The sequence below is a fragment of the Emydura macquarii genome, unplaced genomic scaffold (genome assembly GCF_026122565.2).
Source record: "Emydura macquarii macquarii isolate MOO-44397 ecotype Brisbane River unplaced genomic scaffold, CSIRO-AGI_Emac_v2 contig_2481, whole genome shotgun sequence".
Classification (NCBI taxonomy): Eukaryota; Metazoa; Chordata; order Testudines; family Chelidae; genus Emydura; species Emydura macquarii.
In genome coordinates this window covers 4,572,118-4,595,589 of record NW_027132618.1, presented here as the reverse complement: position 1 = coordinate 4,595,589, position 23,472 = coordinate 4,572,118, and the positions used below count along the sequence as shown (strand labels likewise).

At 40.8% G+C, this 23,472-nt stretch overlaps 1 protein-coding gene across 1 annotated transcript in view; it reads right to left on the bottom strand.

Moving 5' to 3' along the window:
• The window catches only part of AK5 (adenylate kinase 5), a 131,623-nt gene that overhangs the window by 65,225 nt on the left and 42,926 nt on the right, over positions 1–23,472 (bottom strand). Inside the window, exon 7 of the mRNA XM_067563421.1 lies at positions 2,450–2,540. Within this exon, the coding sequence (XP_067419522.1) occupies positions 2,450–2,540 (91 nt within the window). The remainder of the gene's footprint in view (positions 1–2,449; positions 2,541–23,472) is intronic.

The following is a 23,472-nucleotide window of genomic DNA, read 5'->3' as shown; positions in this document are numbered from 1 at the left end:
TTGCTTAACATTAAGCACATAACGATTTACACCAGAGCTACTCATATGTATCTAAGTAATCTTATTGATTTCAATGAGCTACTCGTGCTTAAAGTTAAGCAAACTAAACGTTATGCTGGAATGGGGTCACAGAATACAAAAAAACCCAACAACTGATCTGATCTGAAAAGGTGTGTTTATCTGAAATACCTCTTTCAGTTTTGATGTGTATATGTATATGGGTTGAGGAGAAATCAGTTAATTTTCATGTGAACTGTTTTCCTAAGGGGGGAAAATGGACAAGAATTTATTAGTTGAGAATATATTTTTTTAATTCAGTTAACTTCTTTATTGGAGCTCCCTTAACTAAATAATCAGCTCCACAAAGAGGTAAGAGTTACTGAAGGAAGGAAGTATTTCAGATATTATTTGCTTTTGTGCTAAACTTTGCATCTACAATACTGAGAGCAGCATTTATACTATCTTGTAAACTGAGTTCATTCTTAATAAAGACTTGGCTCAGATTTTGACACTTCTTTTGTCATTATGCAGCTGAACTACAGAGAACTATTAGTGGAAAAACTATTATCCAGGTATAGCCCATGGGCAGATATGTATAACAGATGTTTGGATCCTAGCACACACCCCAGTACTAATGAAATCAGAAACCCACTTTAGTGATTTAAGTGTTGCAGAAGGCCTTTCATGACCCTCATCTTTACTGAAAAGGTCTTTACCATCAGCTTTTCATGAATACAAATAACAAGCACTGTTTCCCCCCCTCCCTCCAACTCATTATGTTAATTTATATCATGGAGTTAAATTGTGCTGATCTGTCTAAATTTAGCTGCTGTTAATTTGCCATTAAAAGGTAGCAGAATCACATGGATGCATGTTAATTAAGTGATTTTTGGACCATTTGTATTTCAGTAATGTAGAGTTAATATATTCCCACATAACACTTACATTTTTTTATTTGCAGTCCATAAATTAGCTCAAATATCCTCAGACTTAATAGTTCTTTTTAAGAACTGTATTTGTGCTTTCTACATTTTACATTGTCATGAAAATAATTTTTAAAATTTTTTGTGAAACATAGGTTTGTCTATATAGCTAAAAAAGTCATTCAGTTTCATACAGTCAGTCAGTTTCATACAGTCATTGTCCTTTTAACATATGAAATGTTCTCTGAAGAATGTTCTAACCCAGTTAATGAGGCTTACATTTCTATATTCCAAGTCAGAGAAATACTTTAAAAAAAACAAAGCAAAAAAACAACCTTCCAGGAAAAGATAATTTTAAAAAAATTAAAGAACTGATTGACATTAGAATAAGTTTCATTTTTGCTCCCAGTAAGATGTTTCTAATACAAAATTTATTGCAACCTTTAGTGATGGAATTTCATGACAAGTTGTTGCTCTTGGCAACAGTCTTAATCTATCCCAGGAAGCTGAAAAAGAATGAAAAAAATTTCCTTCTCTATGAAAGCACAAAATAGCTTTGTCTCCAAATATTTGTTGGCTAGATGGTTGTACATGGATCTTGTAAGAGTAGCTCAAGGTCTGGCATATCAAATACGATGTGAAGCCATGAATGTGTTCAGAAATAATGTCTGTTTTGTTTAGCCCCTATTAGCATAATTGCCGATGTAATTATGTTAGTAGTTTAAAGACAAAATGAACTGTGGCTAAATACAAACTTTAGTGAAACAAGCAAAGATCCTTTAATTGCCTGATATTTCATTAATCTTCACACTCTCTGAAAAAAAGAGGTACCCAACTGGCTGTATCCTCTTTGGTCTGATACCCATGTTTAATTTTGGAGAAAAGGTTAATGATTTTTGAAGTGATAGATCTTAGCCTGGAGACTGGATTACCTCATTTTGGAATCTTATCTTGAAGGAGAACAGAGCCACCTGGTAGTTAGGTTCCTCTTCATGTGAAAATTCACTGTAACACAGGAGGGCTGAGGGGGGGGTGAAAAATCCTCCAACATGTGTCGCAAGGCTTATTGACAGCTACTGCTGGATACGGGGATGCTGCCTGCTGCTCTCCTTGCACATGGGCTGTTGGCTATGTGCATCTTAGACCTACTGAATGCAACCTGTTCTGTGGGTGACACCCCCACTTTGTGCCTTTCTATGGTTCCTCACAGAGACCTCCTATCCAGGCCATGGTGATTCCCATTGTGATTTCTCCAATTATTTGCCCCATCAAACAGTGAAACATACATTTCCTCCTTAGACCTGAAGAAGAGCTCTGTGTAGCTCAAAGCTTGTCTGTTTCATCAACAGAAATTGGTTCAATAAAATATATCGTCACCCACCTTGTCTCTCTGAGAACTTTAGCAATTTGGAGAGGTGGCCAACAGTTTGTGTTTTCGTCCATATTTAATGGGTATGAAAAACAGACCTCTCTGCTACATTTGATGTTGAAAGTAAACCGCTGCTCATGCTTGTACAGTAACTCACCTGCCACATCCTCTTTGGGAGGAAATAGCTTATTGTCGACTGCCACACTTATATCATAGAAAACTTCTTCTTCATCCCTGTCCGCATCAAACTGTTGGAAAGTGAGAAGGCAGTCAGACACTTCTGGACAGGATGAATGCTGTTGTATAATATGCAGTCTGCTACTAAATCATTAAAGTCAATGGGAATCTTTCGATTTCCTTCCACGGGCTTTGAATCAAGCCCTTAATTATGATTCATTCCATTTACTGATTGCAAACAAAAATACTTTTGGTCGCAAAGTTGCCCATTTTTTTTCTCATAGATTGCAGTTTTAAAAAGGCAGTAAAAAGTAATGGACTTACTTACATTTCCAAGGCTTGAGCCTCAGAAAACAATATTGGTAATATATGGCACTGTATTGTCACTTTTTCTGCCATGCAAAGCAACTATGTGGAGACCATGAAACTGCAAATCACATGAATAGTTCTTATCACATAATTTTCAGAGGGAAGCTGTAACAAAATTAAATTTTGTAAGTCAAAATTGTTGAGCAACTGCTGAATTTTGGCTTAAACTAACGTTTAAATGTGTGTGCTGCTCTTTCAGACCTTCAGTTAGTTACTGGAAAAATGAAATAGTTTTGAAAACTTACCTGTAATAAATGGAGGAGGAAAAAGTTTCCTCCGTGTTTTGCTATTAGTTATCTGGACTATCTTGGTTAACATAAGTAAACAAAATCACAGAAGGTAAAAATCCCCTTAATTGCACAATAGCTTCTTGAGTTGCTTATGACTTTCTTCCTTCTCTCATTTATAAAATCCTTTGCTCAAAGTTTGGCTTCTGTTTTCCTGCCTCATCTGTATCACAAGCTCTCTGTCCCATCTCATCATTTTAGACTTTTTTCTTGTTTCTGATATTTATCACTGTACTACTCAACTAGATCATTTTTATTTATTGTTCCTACTTAATATACTATGAATGCTTGCTGAAGATGACTTATGTTTTTCTTTTATTGATTGCCTTCACTGTTCATGTTAACTGAAATAAAGGGAAAATGTACATTTGGGTGTACTAAACTGTCTTTCCCACTCAGCAGAGGCCAGGTATGTTTTCGGGAGAAAACTAAACACTCTGTACACTTAAGGTTAAATCCAACCTCTACCCCCATCCATCACAAACCACTCTAAATTTCTGTTAAATCAAACAAGATTTCAGCTCTCCATATATATGACCAAAATAAAAATCTGGTTCCAGATGATGAACTGATCCTGTTCTTTGTGTTTATGTTCATCTTGAGTACCTTTCTTGATGATGAGGCTTGGAGCAATTTTTAATTTTAAACTAACTTGCTGGCAAAATTTTGCACCTTTTGGGGTCATTTTTCATTTTTAGGGAGGATGTCCTTTTACTGGTTTTTGCTAACTTTTTACATACTACTTGAGACATGTAAGGGGGCACATTTTATAAATAAAAAATAAATACTTGTGGCACATAAATCAGTGAATTGCTGCCAGATAGTACCAATGTCTAACTGCTACCAACCTGGACTGTGTCACGTTTGAACTGATGAAAGGCTCTATCTTCCAATATTAACAATCCCTTGAGTAATCCAGTTTGCTGTGAAAAATTGCAAGATCTTTTTGCAATTAATGTTTGCCAGAACTCAAAACATTGCTGCATTCTCTCTTTCAGAGAACACCAGATGTGTGTTTGCACTCTGAAAATCTAAGTTGTACAGCTGGGCAAACTAAATCCTTTTATTGCAAACCAAAGAAAATCAATTACTTGAACACTTGCACTTAATTCAATTTCCCCCTCATGTTATGGGACTTTTAATACCCTGGGCTGTGGGAAGGAAAGTAGCTTCTCTAGGGAAAATATTTTTGAACGAAATGAAGATATGTTGTTTTGTACTTCGATAAATTACTATACATTTTTAGATTGCAATTTTTTAATAATTGTCAGATACTTAAATAAAACATGGTGCTCAATTAACCCTATTCAGTTTTAAACAATAGCAAACCCCTTATATTTTTCACATTTCATCTCTGAATCTGTTGGCTGTTTCTACCTAGTGAAAATAGAATTGCTAATCAGTGCAAGAACAAGGGTCTCTATTATGTGCACAATCCGGTACTCACCTTGTTAAAGAGAATTTCAGAGCCCAGACTGGACCTCTGATAGGGTTGATTACTTGTATGTACTGCAAAATTCTCTCCAGGGCCGGCCTTAGGGAAAATGGCGCTCTGGGTGAACTTGTATTTTGGTTCCCCCGCCACCCTAGGCACCCCTCCATTACCACTTACTTTGTGCTGCACTTTGCCCCTAACCCCTGCACCCATGTGGGGAACCTGACCTACATACACAGAGCAGCTGGTATTGCTGCTCACTTCCCCCTTGAATGCTTCTCTTCCCCGCACACCTAACAGGCTGTGAGGAGGGAAGCGAGGAGCAACATCTGGGCTTCCTGCATCCACGTCAGTTTCCCCACCTGGGCTGGGCTGTGAGGCAAGGAAAGTGACCTGGATGTAGGGAGCCCTGACGTTGCTCCTCGCTTCTCCACCTAACCCCCACAGTTGTGGGGGGGGGGGGAAAGCAGAATCTGTGTGTCACCGCGTGTCCCCCCCACTCCACATTCCTCTGCCATGAGAAACAGAGAAATCTGCATTGCTCCTGTTGCCTCCCCCCCACCCCAATCATGGTGCCCTGGGCGGAAGCCTGGGTCCCACACTCCTAAGGCCGGCTCAGGTACACTCCCAACTACCTTTTGGCAGATGTAAAATATCCATAGTCAAAGCATATGTTTATACTGAACCTGTATTTAATCCATAAACAATATACTTGTGCAAATGTGGAACACTAAAGTGAAGTTCTACTTTGAAAAATTACTGTATAAAAATGACACCACCTTACTCATCACATCTGAGTTCAGAATCACATCTGCTTAATTTTGGCCCTGACTCTGCAATAACACTGTGTAGGGGCACCTGTACACCTGCGTTGTCTTTGCTGGGACTCCACAGGGATGCATCTGTGTGTCCATGTGGAACTTACGGCAGGATCAAAGACTGTAACTAAAATTATTTTTAACTGCTTTTTACTCCTTTTATCCCTGGAGAAGAAAAGCACAAGAGATGGATGCTGTTCCTTTTTGCTTGTTATCAACAGAGTTGCATGCTAAATTTTAACCAGCCACACTTGTGCAATTCCCATTGAATTGGGTTGCACAGATGTGGCTTTATGCAGCCCTTACCATAGATGATGATGCATGAAAAGGAAAGTACCCAGCTTGACACTCCTATGTGCTTGTCTACACTATAGCCCCTACAGCAGCACAGTTATGATGCTGTAGTAGTACTATAGTGTAGTTGTTTCCTACAGTGACAGAAGGGATTTTTCCAGTTGCTGTAGGTAATCTGCCTCCCCAGGTGACGGAAACACTCTTCCGTCCACCTAGCTGCCTCTATGCTTGGTGTTAGGTTGGCATAGCTACAGTGCTCAGGGGTGGAGTTATGTCTAGCTAAATTTTAAGTGTTGACTAGGCCTAAGTTGAGTTTTCAGAGATGGTAGTGAGAAAAGACAACTTTTTCCTTGAAAACAGAGCACATTGGACCTGGAAGCCACTCAGAGAAAATAACTATAAAATCCCACAATGCCATTGTTAAAAATACATTTCAGATTTGTACTTTAAGCAGAAATATGCGTCATCTGAGCAGACTATCTTAAAGCATAGCAATCATTAATTCACTAATGATGTTTACCATTTGTAAATTCATAAGTATTTTTCTTAGGCCATGTCTTGATCTGAGCTCTGTGTAGCTCAAAAGTTTGTCTCTTTCACCACCAGATGGTTCAATAAAAGATGTTACCTCACCCATCTTGCCTCTCTAAAATACATAGTTGGCCTTTTGGAGGGTTTTTGTTCCTGTACAACTTCTATCAGTGTGGTCCAACAGTCATTACAAGCCTTCAAAGCAGGGCATCCCACTCTTGGTCTAGTTTATTTATCTTTCAATTGAGGAAAAAGTGCCTATAATTGATACCACATGGAATATTTACAGATTGGGAATCAGGAAGCATGTTAGCAAGTGCTGGAATATATTCTGATTATGTAGACCTTTCCAATTACTGACATAATCAAAACGTTAACATATTAAATATTCTTTTTATGACCATGTTTTCCTTTGACAATGATAGAGGGGGAAATAAAAGTACTAATTTTCAAAAGTGAAAGAAAGCGACAACAAACAGAGGATGAAATGGCAATGTGTCCTTCAGCTTCAAGGTTTTTGTGTGTCATTCTGGAAAACAAGTTTCTGTAAACATATTTTTATCACTGTTAAATACATAACGCTTTGTTTGGGATGCTAACCAGAAAAACTAGGCAATTCAGAGCATATCCCTATGCTAGCCACACTGAGCCTAGACACTATAACTTTTACATTCTTCTTAGTATTCAACTGGAAAGCTGAAAGTTAGACTAAGATGTAGACTCCTATAAGCAAAAGGTGAGGGGAGTGAGAGATTGGCCTCATAGGAAGGACAGGAAGGATTATATGGGGTCTAAAAAGGTGAGGGAGGAGGGAAAAAGGATTATCAAAAAAATGGCAGAGTTGACTGTCCAGGGAGAGAATTAAGATTAAGGTGACATGCAGACAACAAAGTCAGAGACTCAGAATTATCTTGTGTGTTGCTTTTGTTTAATCTAACACCAAATGGATTAGTTAAACCAACATGTTTAAACTGTATTCTTGATGCTGCATATGGGGAAAAATCAATATTCTCTGGAAAAGTTCTTTTGAAAATAAAATGCAGGTGGGATTTGTGAGGAAATATTCTGAAGCTGTAACACAAGCAGTGGCTGGCTGGCTGCTGCACAGTGCTCCATTTTCATGACTTCTTCCTCTGTTGCTAAGGAAAACTTTGGAGCTTTGACAATACCTATACTGTGATTCCTCCAGCTTCTTAATGGATAATGATGTATTTCCTCTGCCTCCTACTCCTCTTCAAACAATGTTATATATAATGTTGTATAAAGTTCAACACAGAAATACTAGCCAAGGAAATGTCTTCGTTGAAGACATTGTAGTGGCCAAATCTAGCTGTTACTGCCCAATTCTGCTCCCCCTGGAGTTACTGGGACTCGTGCCATTCACTTTGTAGGAGCAAGTGTGGCTCTCTGTTCCCCTCTAGTGAGATGTAGGCCAGCTAGAGATGGATGAGCCTACTACAGGCTTGGCTGAAAAATGCCTGTTCTAGCTTATGCAATAGAGGCTCATGCATTAAGCTCCAGAGATTCCAGGTTTGATCCTGGCCGACAACCACCAGCATCTGTCAGTGTTAAACAACAGCAGATCTTCAAACTCCTCAGGCCTTCTTTTCAATTTGGTTTGCAGATACTTTGACTTTGTTGTTGACCTCAGTAGTTAGGAGAGAGCTGGGAAGAGGCGTACTCTTCAATATTTTCTTTTTTTGTAGCATCAGAGAAACAGTAACTGGCATTATGATGTATCTCCTGGAAAATGTATGCCTTAGTTCATATACTGTATGTTCTGTTGGCTGATTAGATTGTGGTTCAGGGTTATATATCAAAAGGCAGGAAATCTGATTTTTGATAAATTGGTGAATGATATTCTGAGGTCATTCCTGCATGTCAAAAGTAATCTCTCTAGGGAAAGCAGTTGTGCTGCTAGTCATCAAACCGATTACTAGGGTTTTTAAGTATGTTCTCAGAGAATCCTATTCCACAGGAGTGTTTTCATGAAGTTATTTGCCACCTCCAAAGAAATTATCTGTAATTCTGAATAAGTGGGATTAGATGGCCGGTAATAATAAATGGAAATTTGGTAGCATCATGATTAAAATAGGAAGGGAACAAGAATACAGGGTAGAAGCCCAGAATTCTTTCCGCATTACCTAGTAGAAAACAAATATATCAAGGAAATTTCATGAGTGCCTTCGCTTTTGTTTGAAAGTAAAGTCCTCCAATCTCACTGCTCCCTACAGGCTGATTTACAAAGTGACACTGATGGTCTCAGTACATGATGACAGCCACAAAACAGGAAGATAATAGTAGTCTTTTCAAAAGTAGTGGTGGAAGAATACAAAGGAGTCTGAGAACAGCAGCCTTCAGGTCAGTGCAAGACACAACAAGCTTGTGTGACAAAGGATACTTAATTCTGCCTAGAGAGCCTGCCAGAAATGAATGAAAATAAATATAAAACATCAAGGAAAGAGAGATAGTTGAAAGAGTATTTGTAACAGATGATATCATGATTTCAGCTATTCTGGAACGTGACTAACAGGAATGAAGAGAAAAAGCTGTGGCCCAGTTCATTGATATATGGCAATCTTCCCATCCATCTGAAAGTCTAATCGGATTACAGGGACTGAATGATGAATGCTCTAGTTGTTCATCTGGTAAGTAGGCAAAGGCTGTAACAAGAGCTGTAATTCATAGATGAGTGTGCTTTCTGTCATTTCCTGAAACACACGTATGGCATATGGAGAAACAACATGAATAGTTTACATAAATGCTGTACAAAAATGCAAGCAAAAAGAACCTATTAGAAAAAGCAGCCTTTTGGCACATTAATTATATTCTTTTAATTAGAGAGATGCTGTTCAAATTCACACCAGAGTGGTTTCCATATTCTAGTAAAAGATTAATCCCCCATACATAGTTCCTTCAGTCAACAGACTCTGTTCTACTATGCGTGCTTGAGTATCAGAATGCAAATATCTGCAGATATTTACAGAATAGGGCTTTTTGGATGCAGAATACTAACTTTTGCTGATTCTAAAGTGGAAGAAGTGAAAATTGAGCTTTCTTACACCACCTTAATTTTGGAGGAGCTGCATTCTACAGATGTTGTTCTAGGGAAACAAAAGCAATTTTTAAAAATGAAGTGGTTACTACAAAATCTATAGGGACTTACAGGTGACCTGTAAAGATAAGGTACCAAATTTTAGAACTTTTACATCTCAACAGCTCTCCATTGCCATGCTGTAGTACACGCAAAAGCAAGGTACGCTGAGAAGCATATGCAGTGGAAATACAGGTAAATGCTTTATTAGTAATCATCTGGAAGTGACATACACCTCCATCATTTACAAAATGGAAAAACTACCCTAAGATGGGTCATTTTTCCCAAGGGAGGGAACAATTTTGCTTAACCCCCACCCTCCCCAAAATCCAAAAAACAGCAGCTGTGTCGACTGTGGTGTTTGTTATTTTGTCTCCTCCACAATTTAAAAATGCAATAAACATCCAGAGTTTAAAGTCCCACTGCACTATTATCCCCAATAGCTTCAAAACTGACAATTATCAGGCTATTTGGCACTTAAAGATCCATGATAATAAAGAAACAAAACGCTTAATTTAAAGGTGCAGAATCCTCTTGACCAACAAATAGGATTATAAAATGGATCATAAACAGATCATTTTAATTAGAGAGAGAACTTGACAAATTTTAGTGGGATTTTGTGATAAGGTTGAGTGTGGGTGGGGGGCAGAACTTGGCCTCCCTTGGGAGTTCCTTTTGATTCATGTTTTATGTTCCTAAAAACCTAATGCTTCAAGCCTTCAGACAGTCAACTCCAGGGGAAAGGAAGGGATTCCTCTTATCCCACCCTCATCTATTCTGTTTTTTTATTTGTTTTGTGGGGTTTTTTGGTGGGTTTTTTTTTTTGGTGGTGGTTTCCTTCCTCTGAAGCATCAGAGATTGCCACAGCTGGAGATGGATGTAATGAAAGTGGGAATTTTCTGTAACATTTTTGTGAACAACATCCATTTCAGTTGCCACATTTGGTAACTTAACCTTTGCTAATCTAAGGACTTCCCAATGTTGTATTTCATCTCACTATTAAAACCTACTCTGTTTTGAGAAGGGTATGTGCTGTAGCTGCAAATACTGACTGACGTGTATTGATCCCTGAAGGGGGGTGAAAAGTTTTTGAACAGGCATCTACCTCAGCAGTTGAGAGCTCACGGAGAGAGACGGATGTATGGGAGTCTGAAGGCCTCCATCTCATATGCGTTGAGGCTACGTGGCCCATCCGGTGGGAAAAGGTAACCCATTGGAGATATGGCACACTAAAAGGGTTACTCCCAAGGGAGTGTTTAAAGGCTGGGACATAGCACAGAGCCTGTAAATCTGTGACAAAGGGACAGTGGATGGCATGGGCTGCTGCTCTGAGGCAGTGCTGAGAATTCTCTCACTCAGGTACTTGACTGGCTGGCTCATACTCACAGCATGGCTCATGCACAGGGTCTAATGTGTGGAGTTGGGAATGAATTTCCCTCCCTCTGCCCCCCAGGTCAAACTGACAGTGACCTTGGGTTTTTTGTTTCGTTTTCTTTTTGCTCTGCAGTGTGAGGCATGGGTTACTTGCTAGGTTTATCTGAATCGCCATCTTTCTTTGATTCCTGTCAGTCATCTCAGCACCAACAATGGGGCTGAATTAAGGCTTTCCACCACTTTCTGTTTTGTCCCTGCTACACCTTTTATACTTTTGTTCTATGTCATTCTTCATCGTGTCAATTCAACACATCCTTGGTTTCCCTCTTTATAGTTCCTTGCACTCTGGTATTCATTGCCATGTACGGTATTTTTCAGATTCCATTCTGATGTTCAGACCATCACAGTTGTCTTTTTTGAGCCTTCTATAACAGTGTTATTTCTTGCCCTACCTGTTTTTCCATCACTTTATTTGTTATTTTCTGCAGTCTCAAAACTCTCAGTATTCCCCTCAGCGAGTTCATTTCTGCAGTTGAAAAAGTGCAGGGTTAAGTTGTTCCTTGACTGCAAATGGCCTCATGTGCTCATGGTGCAGCTTCGCATATAGACAGATGGATCACCGGGTTTGGGCAGACAGACAAACATTATTCCCTACTGTGAGACTGGGGGTTGGTTGGTTGGTATGGTGCTTGTATGCTGTCTTAGCCTCCACTAACTGGGGTGTGAGTTCTTGATGTATTTGGTAAATGTCTGCAGCGAGGTCAGCAACAGTGGGCACTGGCAATCTGAGGTGGATTTCATGGTGGTACTGAGGGTGGAACCCATAACTGATGAACAAAAGGGTTTGCATGTGTGGAGTTGTAGGTGAATTCAGTATGGGTAATCAGTGCTAGCCAATTATCCTGAGAGTAATTTAGGACACCGGGTAGGTATTGGTCCAGGACCCTCTGCCTGACTCTTGGGTGTAGGTTGTTAAGCAGTTGAGGTACAGGGTTCGATGCCCAGGAGGTGCAGAAATTCCTGCCAAAAGCAGGAAACTAACTGGGACAAACAGTGGAGAGGCTTCAACATTGTATAAAATACACCATCTATAGCAGGAGATCCACCACCATTAGAATTGTGGCATACATTTGGGAGGGTGGTAGTTCCATGATGAAGTCTATTCACATAATGGCGCAAGGTTGAGGTGGAGTGGGCAAGGGTGGAAAGAGATCAAGCCATTTTGCATGCTTGGTCCAGGCACAGAGGTCACAGGACTAGATGTAAGTCGCTACTGAAGCATGGAGGGCCAGCCACCAGAAACTCCTAGACACTAGGGCCTGGGTCTTGAATAAACCAAAGTGACCTGCTTAGAAGAGTATTGTAGCAGATTTGTAGGACTTGGAGCCTGAGTGGGTCATTGGGTATGTATATGTGCCCCTTAGGATACAGAATTCTATTGCAAAGGGTGAGGCAGTCTGGCTATTGGCACTGTCTAGGGCTTAGTGGATCTGAATTACGAAGGGATTGTTGGGCAGCAGGGAACGTACAGAGGGTAGCAGGTCACAGAGAGTGGTACCCAAAATGAATCTTGACAGTTTGAGGATGATGGATGGTGCCTGTTCATCAGGTTCACAATACTCCCCCTTCCAGGATAAAGCATCCGCCCTCCCACTCCTGGTTCCTGGGGAAATAGGTCACCATGAAGTCGAATTGAGTTAAAAAATAAAAGGGGGATGGGGGGGGCCAACAGGTCTGTCACTGATTTAGGCAAGTATGAGCACGGTACACGTTGAGCAGCTGTTGATCTGCTGTGGGAGCCAGGCTTATAAGCTGGGCTGCTAAACTAGCAGCCATATCAGGTGCTGTGGCTACTCGGCCAGTTCCAAGGCAGTGCAGCTGGGCTCATTGATTACCTAGCAGCCAAGTTAGCTAGGGAGCAGGCTAGCAGATGATCTGGCCCCTGATACGGACATACACAATCTGCCTCCCTTCCTCCAAAACTACGCCCCTACAAACACATACAAAACAACAAAGAACTCAGATTTGCTCATTTCCCACTGCAAGTTTAAAAAAAAAAAAGGGTTGGGCCTACTTCAAACTCTGTTCCAAACTTCCAAAAGTGCATGGGTATTTGGATTAGGGGTTTTGATTGGGTCAATTTCTAATGCAAAAATAGGGTAAATTCCAGACAGCTCATGCACAGATGCAGAAAGAGAAGGGATGGCACAAGGAGCTTCACACGGTACATTGTGTGGCTGCATGGGAGCCAGAATCCCACTGGAAAGTGTGTGCAATTTCTCCTGACAAGCCTACCTGATGTGCACCCCCTTCTAATGCACCTGAAGCACAGTCTGGTCTTCGGTCAGTAGAGTAGCCATGTCAGAACGCCTATCGGTTAACAGAGGGGTAGCTGTGTTAGTCTACATACAGCAAAAACCACGAGAGTCCTGTAGCACCTTAAAGACTAACAAATTTCTGCAGGCATAAGCTTTGCAGTCCACGAAAGCTTATGCCTGAAGAAACTTGTTAGTCTTTAAGGTGCTATAGGGACTCTCTCTTTTTTTTTATAGTTTAACAGTTAAGATTCTCCATTTTCTACAGCATTCAGTAGTATGTAATAATTCTCCTATATAGTGTGCTTTCTACAGAAAGGAAAGAGATTTTTTGTTTTGTTTTTAAAATTGATTTTCCCTCCTTTTTGTTCTAAACTCAGTAATTTCACAGTAAGGCACATTGAGAGTGTGGAGATGTTATTGATGATTTCCTTCCTTTCTCTCTCAAACACTAGTTAAGCCTGTACCATGCTTGCAACTTGAAATGTGCATGTCACTAGGGAAATGGCGTGTCTGAAGAAACAATTAACACTAAATAGTAATAACAGTCGGGCTTTGCAGGGTTGTGCAGAATAACAACTTTGATAAGAAGAAAGGGAAGGCATCGTACCTTACACTTTGATTATGATAAGCAGCATCCTGAAGATCACACACCAATGATTTTTAACTGTCAATGCTTTTTATAGAAATGTATGTGCTTAATGCTATATGGGAGGGAGAGAATTGATGGGGAAGATACGATACAATTGTTATACTTGGCATGATGGAATGTTGATGGGATTCAGGGAGAGCTTGAAGTGGGGACAGAGGAAGAGAAAATGCGTTTTGTGTGGAGTTAACTGAGGGGTTTGCAGGAGAGCTGGTGAAATTGGGAAGAGGGCTGTACATAGGTTTTGAAATATATTTAAATTTAATGTAAATTTTCCTACGCTAAGACGCAAAACCCATATGTTTGAGTAGGCATTTGGGGAGAGTTGAGATAGTTATAGAGAGATCTTAGTTTTTGTCTAGTAAGAATACAGGGAGGTTCTGAATTATAATATATGGTTGACCAGTGATTATGTGGTGAACGGAGAGGATTAATGTGCTGTTATTTTGGCTTTGTAATTATTTTGTATTTTTAATTAATACCAAAGGTGGCTAGAGTTTCATACAGGCATTCTTTTGTTGTATTTATATCCGAACAGATATTCCTCCCCCACTTCTTTCATCCTGTCTCCCACCAATTTTTAACACAATAAGTACTAAAGCATAACAAAAGTTTGAGGCGCTCTCTCCACGATGGCTAACCCTGCAGTACATAAACTGTTCTACTCTCTCCCTCAAGCTGCTCTCCTGCAACCAGAATTGAACTAGACAGTATCTGCACATTTGTTTGAGACAACCCAAAAAACCCCAAGATGACATAACGAGGCCTACCGTAGCCTGTTTGCTAATTCTAGACACACGACCTATCAGCAGAGTTAGTAACTAGTGACTTTTCAGTATTCTAAGCATAGCCAGATGCTTCCGTATACAAACTCTTCCAGCAACTCTTCCAACAGCTTGCATCTGTTATAAACTTTCACAGGAAAAAGTGAAAGTGTTTAATAGGACGTGTGTGGGGTGTACCTGTCTTGTAGAAGATGTAGGAAAGCAAATTCTATCAAATAGCTTTGGGAATTAAGAACAAGGCGGAATTTCACCACTTGCACAAACATTGGACACACTATTCTATCTTGAAATGACAATACAAAACACTAATGTGTTATGTTTTTACATTCCACTGGCAGAGTAATTTTCACTCCCTATTTTCCATTTCTGGAGGCAAGCCACGTTACACTGACGTAGTATAGTGGTGGCTGATGGCAGGAGAGAGTGCTTCTGGAGCACTAGCATGGCAAATTGAATTACAGTCTGGGTTAGGATGCCCCATGACTTGTTTGTTGCTTGGCTCATAACATTTTAGGAAAAAGTCATCCTTAGGGAGAGATGGTCTGAGAGTCTCGTCTCCATTGGGGCTCACTTTTAAAAATATATTTTATTATTTTTGTTTAGTGCATCTAAAACTGGAGGGCAGGAATGTACTGGCTAGATTCATGCATGGAGTGTCTAGATGCTGTTAAAACATCCTCAAATAGCTTTTACCGGTGCACTCTGTCTTACCTGTGATACTCTTTGTTATTACAGTGCCAGAGCTGACATGATGCTCCAAATTATGCTGTATTTTGAGAGACAGTCAAAGGCAACTAGAGAGCAGAACTGTGCAAAACATTCATGTGAAACCTATTCAAGTATGTCCTGGTTGGTGGCTAGTTCCACTCAACCACTCAGCTCATGCTTGGGGGCTCAGTGACGTCCTCATTCTTCAGGAGTCATTGGGTGACTGCTCTCTGCCAGCAGACTTGTTAGGGGTCATTCGGCACCTGCTCAGCCTGTTACTGAAACGCTCCTTACTGCTATCCAGGTTGCCCATATAAGGCTTCATGAGCCATGGCAGTTAGGGGTAGACTGGTCTTCCGGGCTCACTATGGGCATCTCAACATCCCCCACTGGAATCTTTTGGTCTGGAAAGAAAGTCCCAGCTTGCAGGTTTCACTACAGGCCAGTGTTCCTGAAGATGCATACATCATGCACCTTCCCTGACCAACCCGTGTTGATGTCAGTGAAGTGCCCGCGATGATCCACAAGCGCTTGCAGAACCATAGAGAAGTACTCCTTTCTATTGATGTACTCCATCTCAAGATGGTTTGGGGCCAAAATTGGGATATGCATACCATCTATTGCCATGCCACAGTTAGGGAATTCCATGCTGTGAAGCCATCCACTATTTCACGCACATTTCCAGACTCAGTCTTTTGTAGCAGAATGCGATCAATGGCCCTGCACACACTTCTGATAACACAGCTCCAACGGTGGACTTCAGGAACTCCATACTGATCAGTGACCAACCAGTAGCAGTCTGGAGTTGTCAGCTTGCACACAGATCACTATGCACTTCTCCATCGAGAGAGCAGCTCTCATTCTGGTGCCCTGGTGCTGAAGGGCAATGATGAGCTCTGCACAGAGATCTATGAAGGTGGCTTTGCGCATTCAAAGGTTCTGTAGCCACTGCTTATCTCCCAGACCTGCATCATGATGCGATCCCATCACTCAGAGCTTGTCTCATGCACCCAAAAGCAGCAGGGCACCACATGCAGATGCTCTGTGAATGCAAACAGTAATCCGGTGCTATTTGTTTGCATGGCACACAGCAAGTCAGATGCCTCAGATTCCTGTTCCAAATGGGAGCTCATCATATACCGCATGACCAGCCATGATGTGTTCAGAACACTGACTACAAAAGTGGAGAGTAGGGCAGGATCCATCCTTTCCGATAGAGATGGTGGGAGCTCAGGAAGGTGGGGCGGTTGAAAAATGCCACGAAACACAATTGGAAACCTATCAAATGATGGCACAGAAATCACTGCATCATGGGACATTGAGCCCGCACCCATGATGAACTGTGATCCTCTCCATCTTCCCACAACCCCTAGGGGAACAAGGTAGCAAGTTGTGCAGTGGGATAGCTGCCCACAGTGCATTGCTCTCACTGTTGATGCTAGAGCACCAAGTGTGGATGCACTTCAGCAACACAATGAGTGATGTGTGGACAAGCAAAAGCTTTTTAATTACACTGCTTTTTGATCATCGCTGCAACTTACATCGAAAACGCTTTCTAGTGTAGACAAAGCCTAAGATTATCTGTACCTGATGGCACTGTAGTGAAACTAAAAACATACTTTAGCAAAACTCAAAAGTCTCTATCTAGAGTCCAGTATCATTAACTGCTTCCACTGTTTCCTGTAGTACCAGCACTGCAAAGTATCTGGTACTTTGCATCAGGGAAAAAGCACCTGTAGTTCTGTGCAATGTACCAAGGACATCCCCTTCAAAGAACAGTATTACCCTCTTTGGTTGTTGCGGCAGAGGCCAGCAGTGAACGGGTTAAAATATAGTAAGTTCGTAAAATCAAAACAACTGTGACTTGAAATATGTATGGGTCATTATTAACTCACTAACCCCCCTTCTGTCCTTCAGCTGTGATGCTCTTAGTATCTTTCCCAGGCTTGAAGAAGAGCTCTTTGTATCTCAGAAGCTTGTCTCTTTCACCAACAGCAGTTGGTCCAATAAAAGATACTACGTCACCCACCTTGTCTCTGTAATTTAATACGATTTTGGACTATTTCATATTTACATGGTTGAGAGAGAAAATAATGGGTTTGTTGCCATGTCAACCAAAGGAGGAAAAAGGCCAATGAGCTTTGGAATTGTTCTGCTTGCTTCAAGGAAGTCACTAACAACTGTGTTGGACAAACTCCCTTTAGAATGAGGAATAATTTTTGGAATAAACAAAGATTTATATTAATAGATTTATTTTAAGGCCAGAAGGGACCATTATGATCATCCAGACAGTCCTCCTGGATAACATAGACCAAAGTACCTCTTCTAACTATTTCTGCATCAAGCCTCTGACTTCTGTTTGCACTATAGTGTATCTTTTAGGAAGATATCTGGTCTTTGATTTAACGAGTTCAAGTGACAGTACACTTATTCCTAGGTAAGCTGTCCTAATGGTTAATTATCCTCACTGTTAAAAATGTACACATTACTCCTAGTTTGAATTTGTCTAGCTTCGTCTTTCAACCATTAGATCTCATTATGTCTTTTTCTGCTAGATTAAAGAGTCAGCTACTATCAGAAATCTCTTCCCATGTAGGTACTCGTAGATGGTGATCTCAGTCTTTCTTGGATAAATTGAATAGATTGAGCTTCTTTGGTTTCTCACTGTAAGGCTTGTTTTCCAGACCTCAAATCATTCATTCAGTTCTTTTCTGAATCCTTTCCAAATTTTCCAGTGTCTGTTTTGAAGTGTTGACACCAGAACTGGAAACAATATCACAGTAATGGTCTCACTACAGAGAGGTAATACCACCTTCCTACTCAGGTGGAAGTAACTAGAAGCTGGAGCAGTGATGACAAAGTGAAAGAGGGTGTTAGCCACTCCTTTCTAATAAGCTGAAATCTACCAGTGGGCATTGCTGAAAGCCCACATAGTCCAGCAGCTGCAATCACAGGAAGGCAGATGGGGATTTTAACTCCATTACTCTGTGTCAATGTCATAGATGTGTGTAGCAAGGTGCTGTCAGCCTCATCGGTTCAGCCTGAGGCAAGAGCTATGTTTCAAGTAAAACTGTGCTTTAAATCTACTGTGCCAATGGATTCCAGTAGGATAAGCAGGGGATGTCAGTTGCTGAGTTTTCCTAGTCAGTCTCTCATAGAGTGGAAACTCTGAATTCAGGCAATTAGTATGTTTTAATTTCTTCATTTTCTACACTTAGACTACAGTTCAGTAAATGAGAGGTTATCTGGTACCATTTTTTCATAAATATGTTAATTTCTGTTGTGGGTATTTTAAATAATTCTTTTAAATACTAAAAAGCTAAACTTTGCCTTTGACTCACAGAGCAGGAGTGCTGAAGAGACATGCCTTTCTGTGTTTACACTTTCCTTTAGAACTTCCTGCATAGCTTTCATCATTTAATTTCCCTGGTCCCCCATTTAACAGGTTTAACAATCTTTCTTTGCTAAACATACATTTGTAACGTAAGACATTTCACTGTAATCAATCTATAAAGCAAGAGACATACTCAAAGTTTCAATGTTCTCTAATACGATTACCATATACTTGACCATTATTTACCAAGTTAAATCAGGTTCAAGTGCAAAGGTTTTCTTAGTGCAATTATCCTCCTAGAGCAGTGAAATTTAATAAAAAGCATATTGTCTTTTTAATCAGAAGATGGGGGTAGAGCAGGAAGTCTGCAGATGTCGTAAATATTGATGGCTAAATGCTTATAAAAGGAGAGTTACTGTGACTGGATTAAATCACTGCATTCCATGCTGTTTCCACCTCGGCAACAGCAATTGCATAATTTCCCACTGAATTGGGCTGCAGTGATATAGCCTCTGAAAGTCACTATCAGACTTTCAAGAAAATATAATTCTGTATTTGTTTTTACTAGTATTCCTAAAACTGGTCTATGATGAAGAGGGGAACAGTTTTGTTTAACTGGTTCTGGTGCACAGTGTTTAAACAGGGAAAGCCAGGTACTTGTAAGGCCTACACTGTATCAACATCATGCCCTATCAACACCCATCAGGGAAATTGTGTTTAAACACAGGCACTTCTTTAGAGGTGTGTATCTGAGACCCATTATGGAGCTACCCACCCTAATGCTTTCCACAGGGCTTTAAGAAGTGGCTGACCTGACTTCCATGTAGAAAGCAAGTGAGATCCATGCATGGAGGACATTCAGCACATGTGCTTCGGGAGCAAAGTCCACATTTAACTTCTTGTACATACATAGCACATCTGTGTTTCAGACCTATTTAAACTTTCTACTGTACACACTCAGTGTGAAATTCCCAAACATTTGTACCTTTGTTGTTTTCAAACTAAGGAAATGCACTATTCCTTAATGAAGATTGATTGTTTGTTTCAAGGTTCAATGCCATTTTTATTGTAGCTCTATCTTAAAAAAAAGAAAATTAGATTTTTTACCAGAAAAGTTCCCTCTCCATTTTGTGATTCTCATAAATAGCTTAAGACATTTTGCTTAAACTTCTCTCTTTGTGCAGAGAGCAAACATGAAATTTAATTTAAAAAAATGAATATGTGGAAAGTGAATAGAGCTGGTTGGAAATTGTGTCAAAATGGTATTTCAATGAGAAATGGTCAAATGTTTCAAAAATATCAATTTTGATTAAATTTTGTTTTTAAAAAACAAATGAAGCATTTCAATAATGCTTTTGACATTTTTGGAACAGAACATTTTGAGTTTTCATTTTGAAACATTTATTACACATACAAAAATTAAAGTTTAAAAATGTTGAAATTGGAACAAAGTGTTTTGATTGATCTGAAATGATTTTTTTTCCCCCAGAATTTTTTTTACTGGAAATTTTGAATTTTTGTTTTCATTCTGTATTGGAATAGAAAAAAAATTCTAATTTGTGAAGTCTTCCCAGCTCTAGTGATGAGTGTCTGAAGAATAGGGGTTTCTATCTGAAATTGTTCTGCCACTTTAACTACAGCAGATGCTTCCAAATACTCTCTATAAAATGTTATTTCAAAAGTATTTAATTGGTAAATACTTAACTGTAATTTTATATTTATAACCCCAAATGTAAGAAAAGTTCACATGATTTTCACTATGAAGTCTTAACTGCTAAAGATACAGGTTTGTTTAGTTTATATTGTGTTTGACTGTTAAATTAAGTTCTTTTGGGTTGTCTCTTGACTGTAGTTTTAAAAAACCATGAATAACTCTCAAAAACAAGTTGACTTCACTTTCCACATGGCTCCTGACCTTCTCTACAAAAGTTCAACAGACATAAGAGAACAGGAACTGCACAGATGAAGAGAGAGCTGATGTGCACAGAACTGCAATCCTACACATTGTTTGTGCTTTGCACCAGATGATCAGGGTCAGAGATGAGTACTGGAGTATTCATGAAACTTCAGACGTCACTGCGGCAGATGGAGGGCAAGCACAGTTCTTGAGAGAGAGCAAAAAACTAAGCAACATTCACTTAAACACAGCAGGAATGAGAAAGCCAGGGGGCTGTATGAAATAAATTGGATCTTAAGGGGGAAAAATCTTGGGATGACTGGAAAATGGAAGAACAAATGTTGAAGACTACTTCCCCATGGTTATTGTTAAGCATTGACAAATGTTCAGCACCATAAAAGGCATAAAATGAAGAAAGTGCCAACTACAGTAAGGGGATCAGGGTGGATGGACCTTTGCATCCACTCACTGACTTCACTGGGGTTTCTTGCAGGATTGGAGATTCAGGGCTTGTCTACGCTTATAGCACTGCTGTGCCACTGTAGCAGTTAATGAAGAGGCTATCTATGCCAACAGGAGAGCTTCTCCCATCGGCATAGGTACTCCACCTCCCTAAGAGGAGGTTGCTATGTCATAGGAGAAGCCCTCCAGGTAACATAGCAGAGTCTACATCAGCAGTTTGGGCAGTATAACTGTATCACTTGGGGGGTGGATTTTCCACCCCCCTGAGCGATGTAGTTATACCAATGTAAGGTTGTATGTAGGGTAAACCAGGGCTCAGATAGACACAGAAGGCAGAGGGAAGCCTCGAGAAAGGAATCACTTAAGCGGGGGAGAGGCTAATTGTTGTCTCACTTCTTGTGGACATTGCAAAAGCTATAAGTATTTAAGAGGACCTTGAATATGGAGAAGGTGGTGGCTTCGCAAACGAGGAGGGAGAGGGCATTCAGTGCATGTGGTGTGGCATGGAAAATGACACAGAGATGAAAGTGGGAAGAGGAGTTGACCAAGGTAACATGAAGACTTGTATCACTGGCAGAGGTAAGAAAGTGAGGGAACTCCTGAAGAGAAGAGAACCGAGACGTATCTTGTGGTGGAGTAGTGTAGGGCCCTGAAGGTAAGGACAAGAATTTTCAACTTGATGTGGTGGGCAAGAGATGGGTGTTAGTGGAGGGATTCAAAGAAGAATAGTGTGGTCAGAATGACAAATGAAGGCAATTTTAGTAATTATGTATTGGATAAATTCGGTGGGGTAATGTAGGTATGGGCAAGACTACATGGACAGATGATTAGCAATGGCAGGTTAAGACAGCTTTTGTATCTGCTGTAGCACCTTTCTTCTCTCAATCTGCCTGCATTGTGAGTCTGCTGTAGCTGGCATCAATGACTGTTGTTGGCATAAAAAAAGATTGGGCAGTGAAGAATGTAAGCAGTTATGATAGACCTAACCGGCCAATAACAAAATAAGTGTTGGCTGTATATCAACTAAAGAGGCATACATATTATTTGGGAGGAGGAGGGAACTGGAAGAGTGTTATTGTATAATGAGAGGAGGAAGGATATGGTACCTTAGTTACAATAAAGATATGCTGCCAGTGAACGGGGATTGACAGCAGACTCTGAACCAAGATACTTAGCAGTGTAAGAAAAGATTCTGGAGAAAAGCTCTCTGAAACAGCCATGGGTATGTCTTACACTGCAATTAGATAGCTGGCACAGGCCAGCTGCAGGTGACTCAGGCCTGTGGGGCTCAGGTTAAAGGGATGTTTAATTGTGGTCTATGCACAGGGTCCTAGAGCCTGGGCTCCAGCCCGAGCCTGAACATCTACACCGCATTTAAACAGCCCCTTAGACTGAGCCCTGTGAGCCCGAGTCAGCTAGCACAGGCCAGATGTGGGTTTTTAATTGCAGTGCAAACAGTGCAAATGCAGAGATGTTCTGACCCCAGGACATTAGAGAGGAATCTATTTAGAAGGTGGACCACATTTGTGTTTCTGCTGTAGGATTCAATGCCTTTTCTCCATTTAGATACTTGTGGCTCCCTTATATGATTTCTCTTTTCAGCTGTAACTCCATCAATTTAAGTGAGGATTCCTCCTGCGTGAAATGAAATTGGCTGCTGTGATGGGATGTCCACCACACATTTGCCCTAAAAGGGTTAAAGCCGATTGAGAAGGAGGCTAACTAATCCAACAGGCCACATTTGAGAGGAATCAGGTGGCTAAATAATCCTGGGACTGAGGGATGGAACCCAGCTGAGGAGGAAGGAGTTAGGCTGGGACTGTAAAGACAGGTAATTAGAAGCAGAGGGGGCTGCTGGGAGAGTCTGCAGTGACTCCCTGGCAGGAGTGTTTGTAGGCTACAGGGATGGGTAGCCCACAGTTACTCCTTGGGAGAAGGGATTTAGGAGGCTGGCAAACCCAGAAAGGAGGGAGTACCAGATGGTAAGGAAAGGGCTCAGGGAAAGGCAGTATGGTCTAGAAGGGAACAGATCTTGGCTGCTGACTAGGAGGTCCCTGAGCAGGAACCTGGAATAAAGGATGGGCCCAGGTTCCCCTACTAGCTACTGAGGGAGAGGCACTCTGTGGCAGTGTATGGGAACATTGCCTATGATTGCTGGAGAAACATTTCAGCATCCCGGAAGGGGAAAACATGTTTAGTGACCTGGCCAGAGGGCCGAGTCACAAAGAGACAGCAACACCCTGTGGAGCAAGAGAGGGGCCACAGACCCATAGAGAGAGGCGGAGGACAGTGTGCAGTCGCAGGGAGGGTGTTGACCAGGTGAGCTATTCCCCGAGCAAACCAGGAGAAGATGCCATCCTAGCGGTGAGTGGAGCACCCCATCTCTGCTTCCCCTAGTCATGCTCTCAAATACCATCCTATTATAGTACGGGGAATGGCTCAGGAGTTGGAAATGCTTGCAATGGTTGGTCGTACTGGCTTAAGGTTCAGGAAATATTTATTTTATTTATCTTCAACAGGTTAAATCTCAAAATGTGCTAAACCTCAGGGCACAAGTCATCAGAGCTGCCGTTATTCCCTAGGTTAATAAGGCTTGGAAGCACAGCAATTGAGGAATTTGTAGAGCACTTAAAGACTGTTGTGGCTCAACT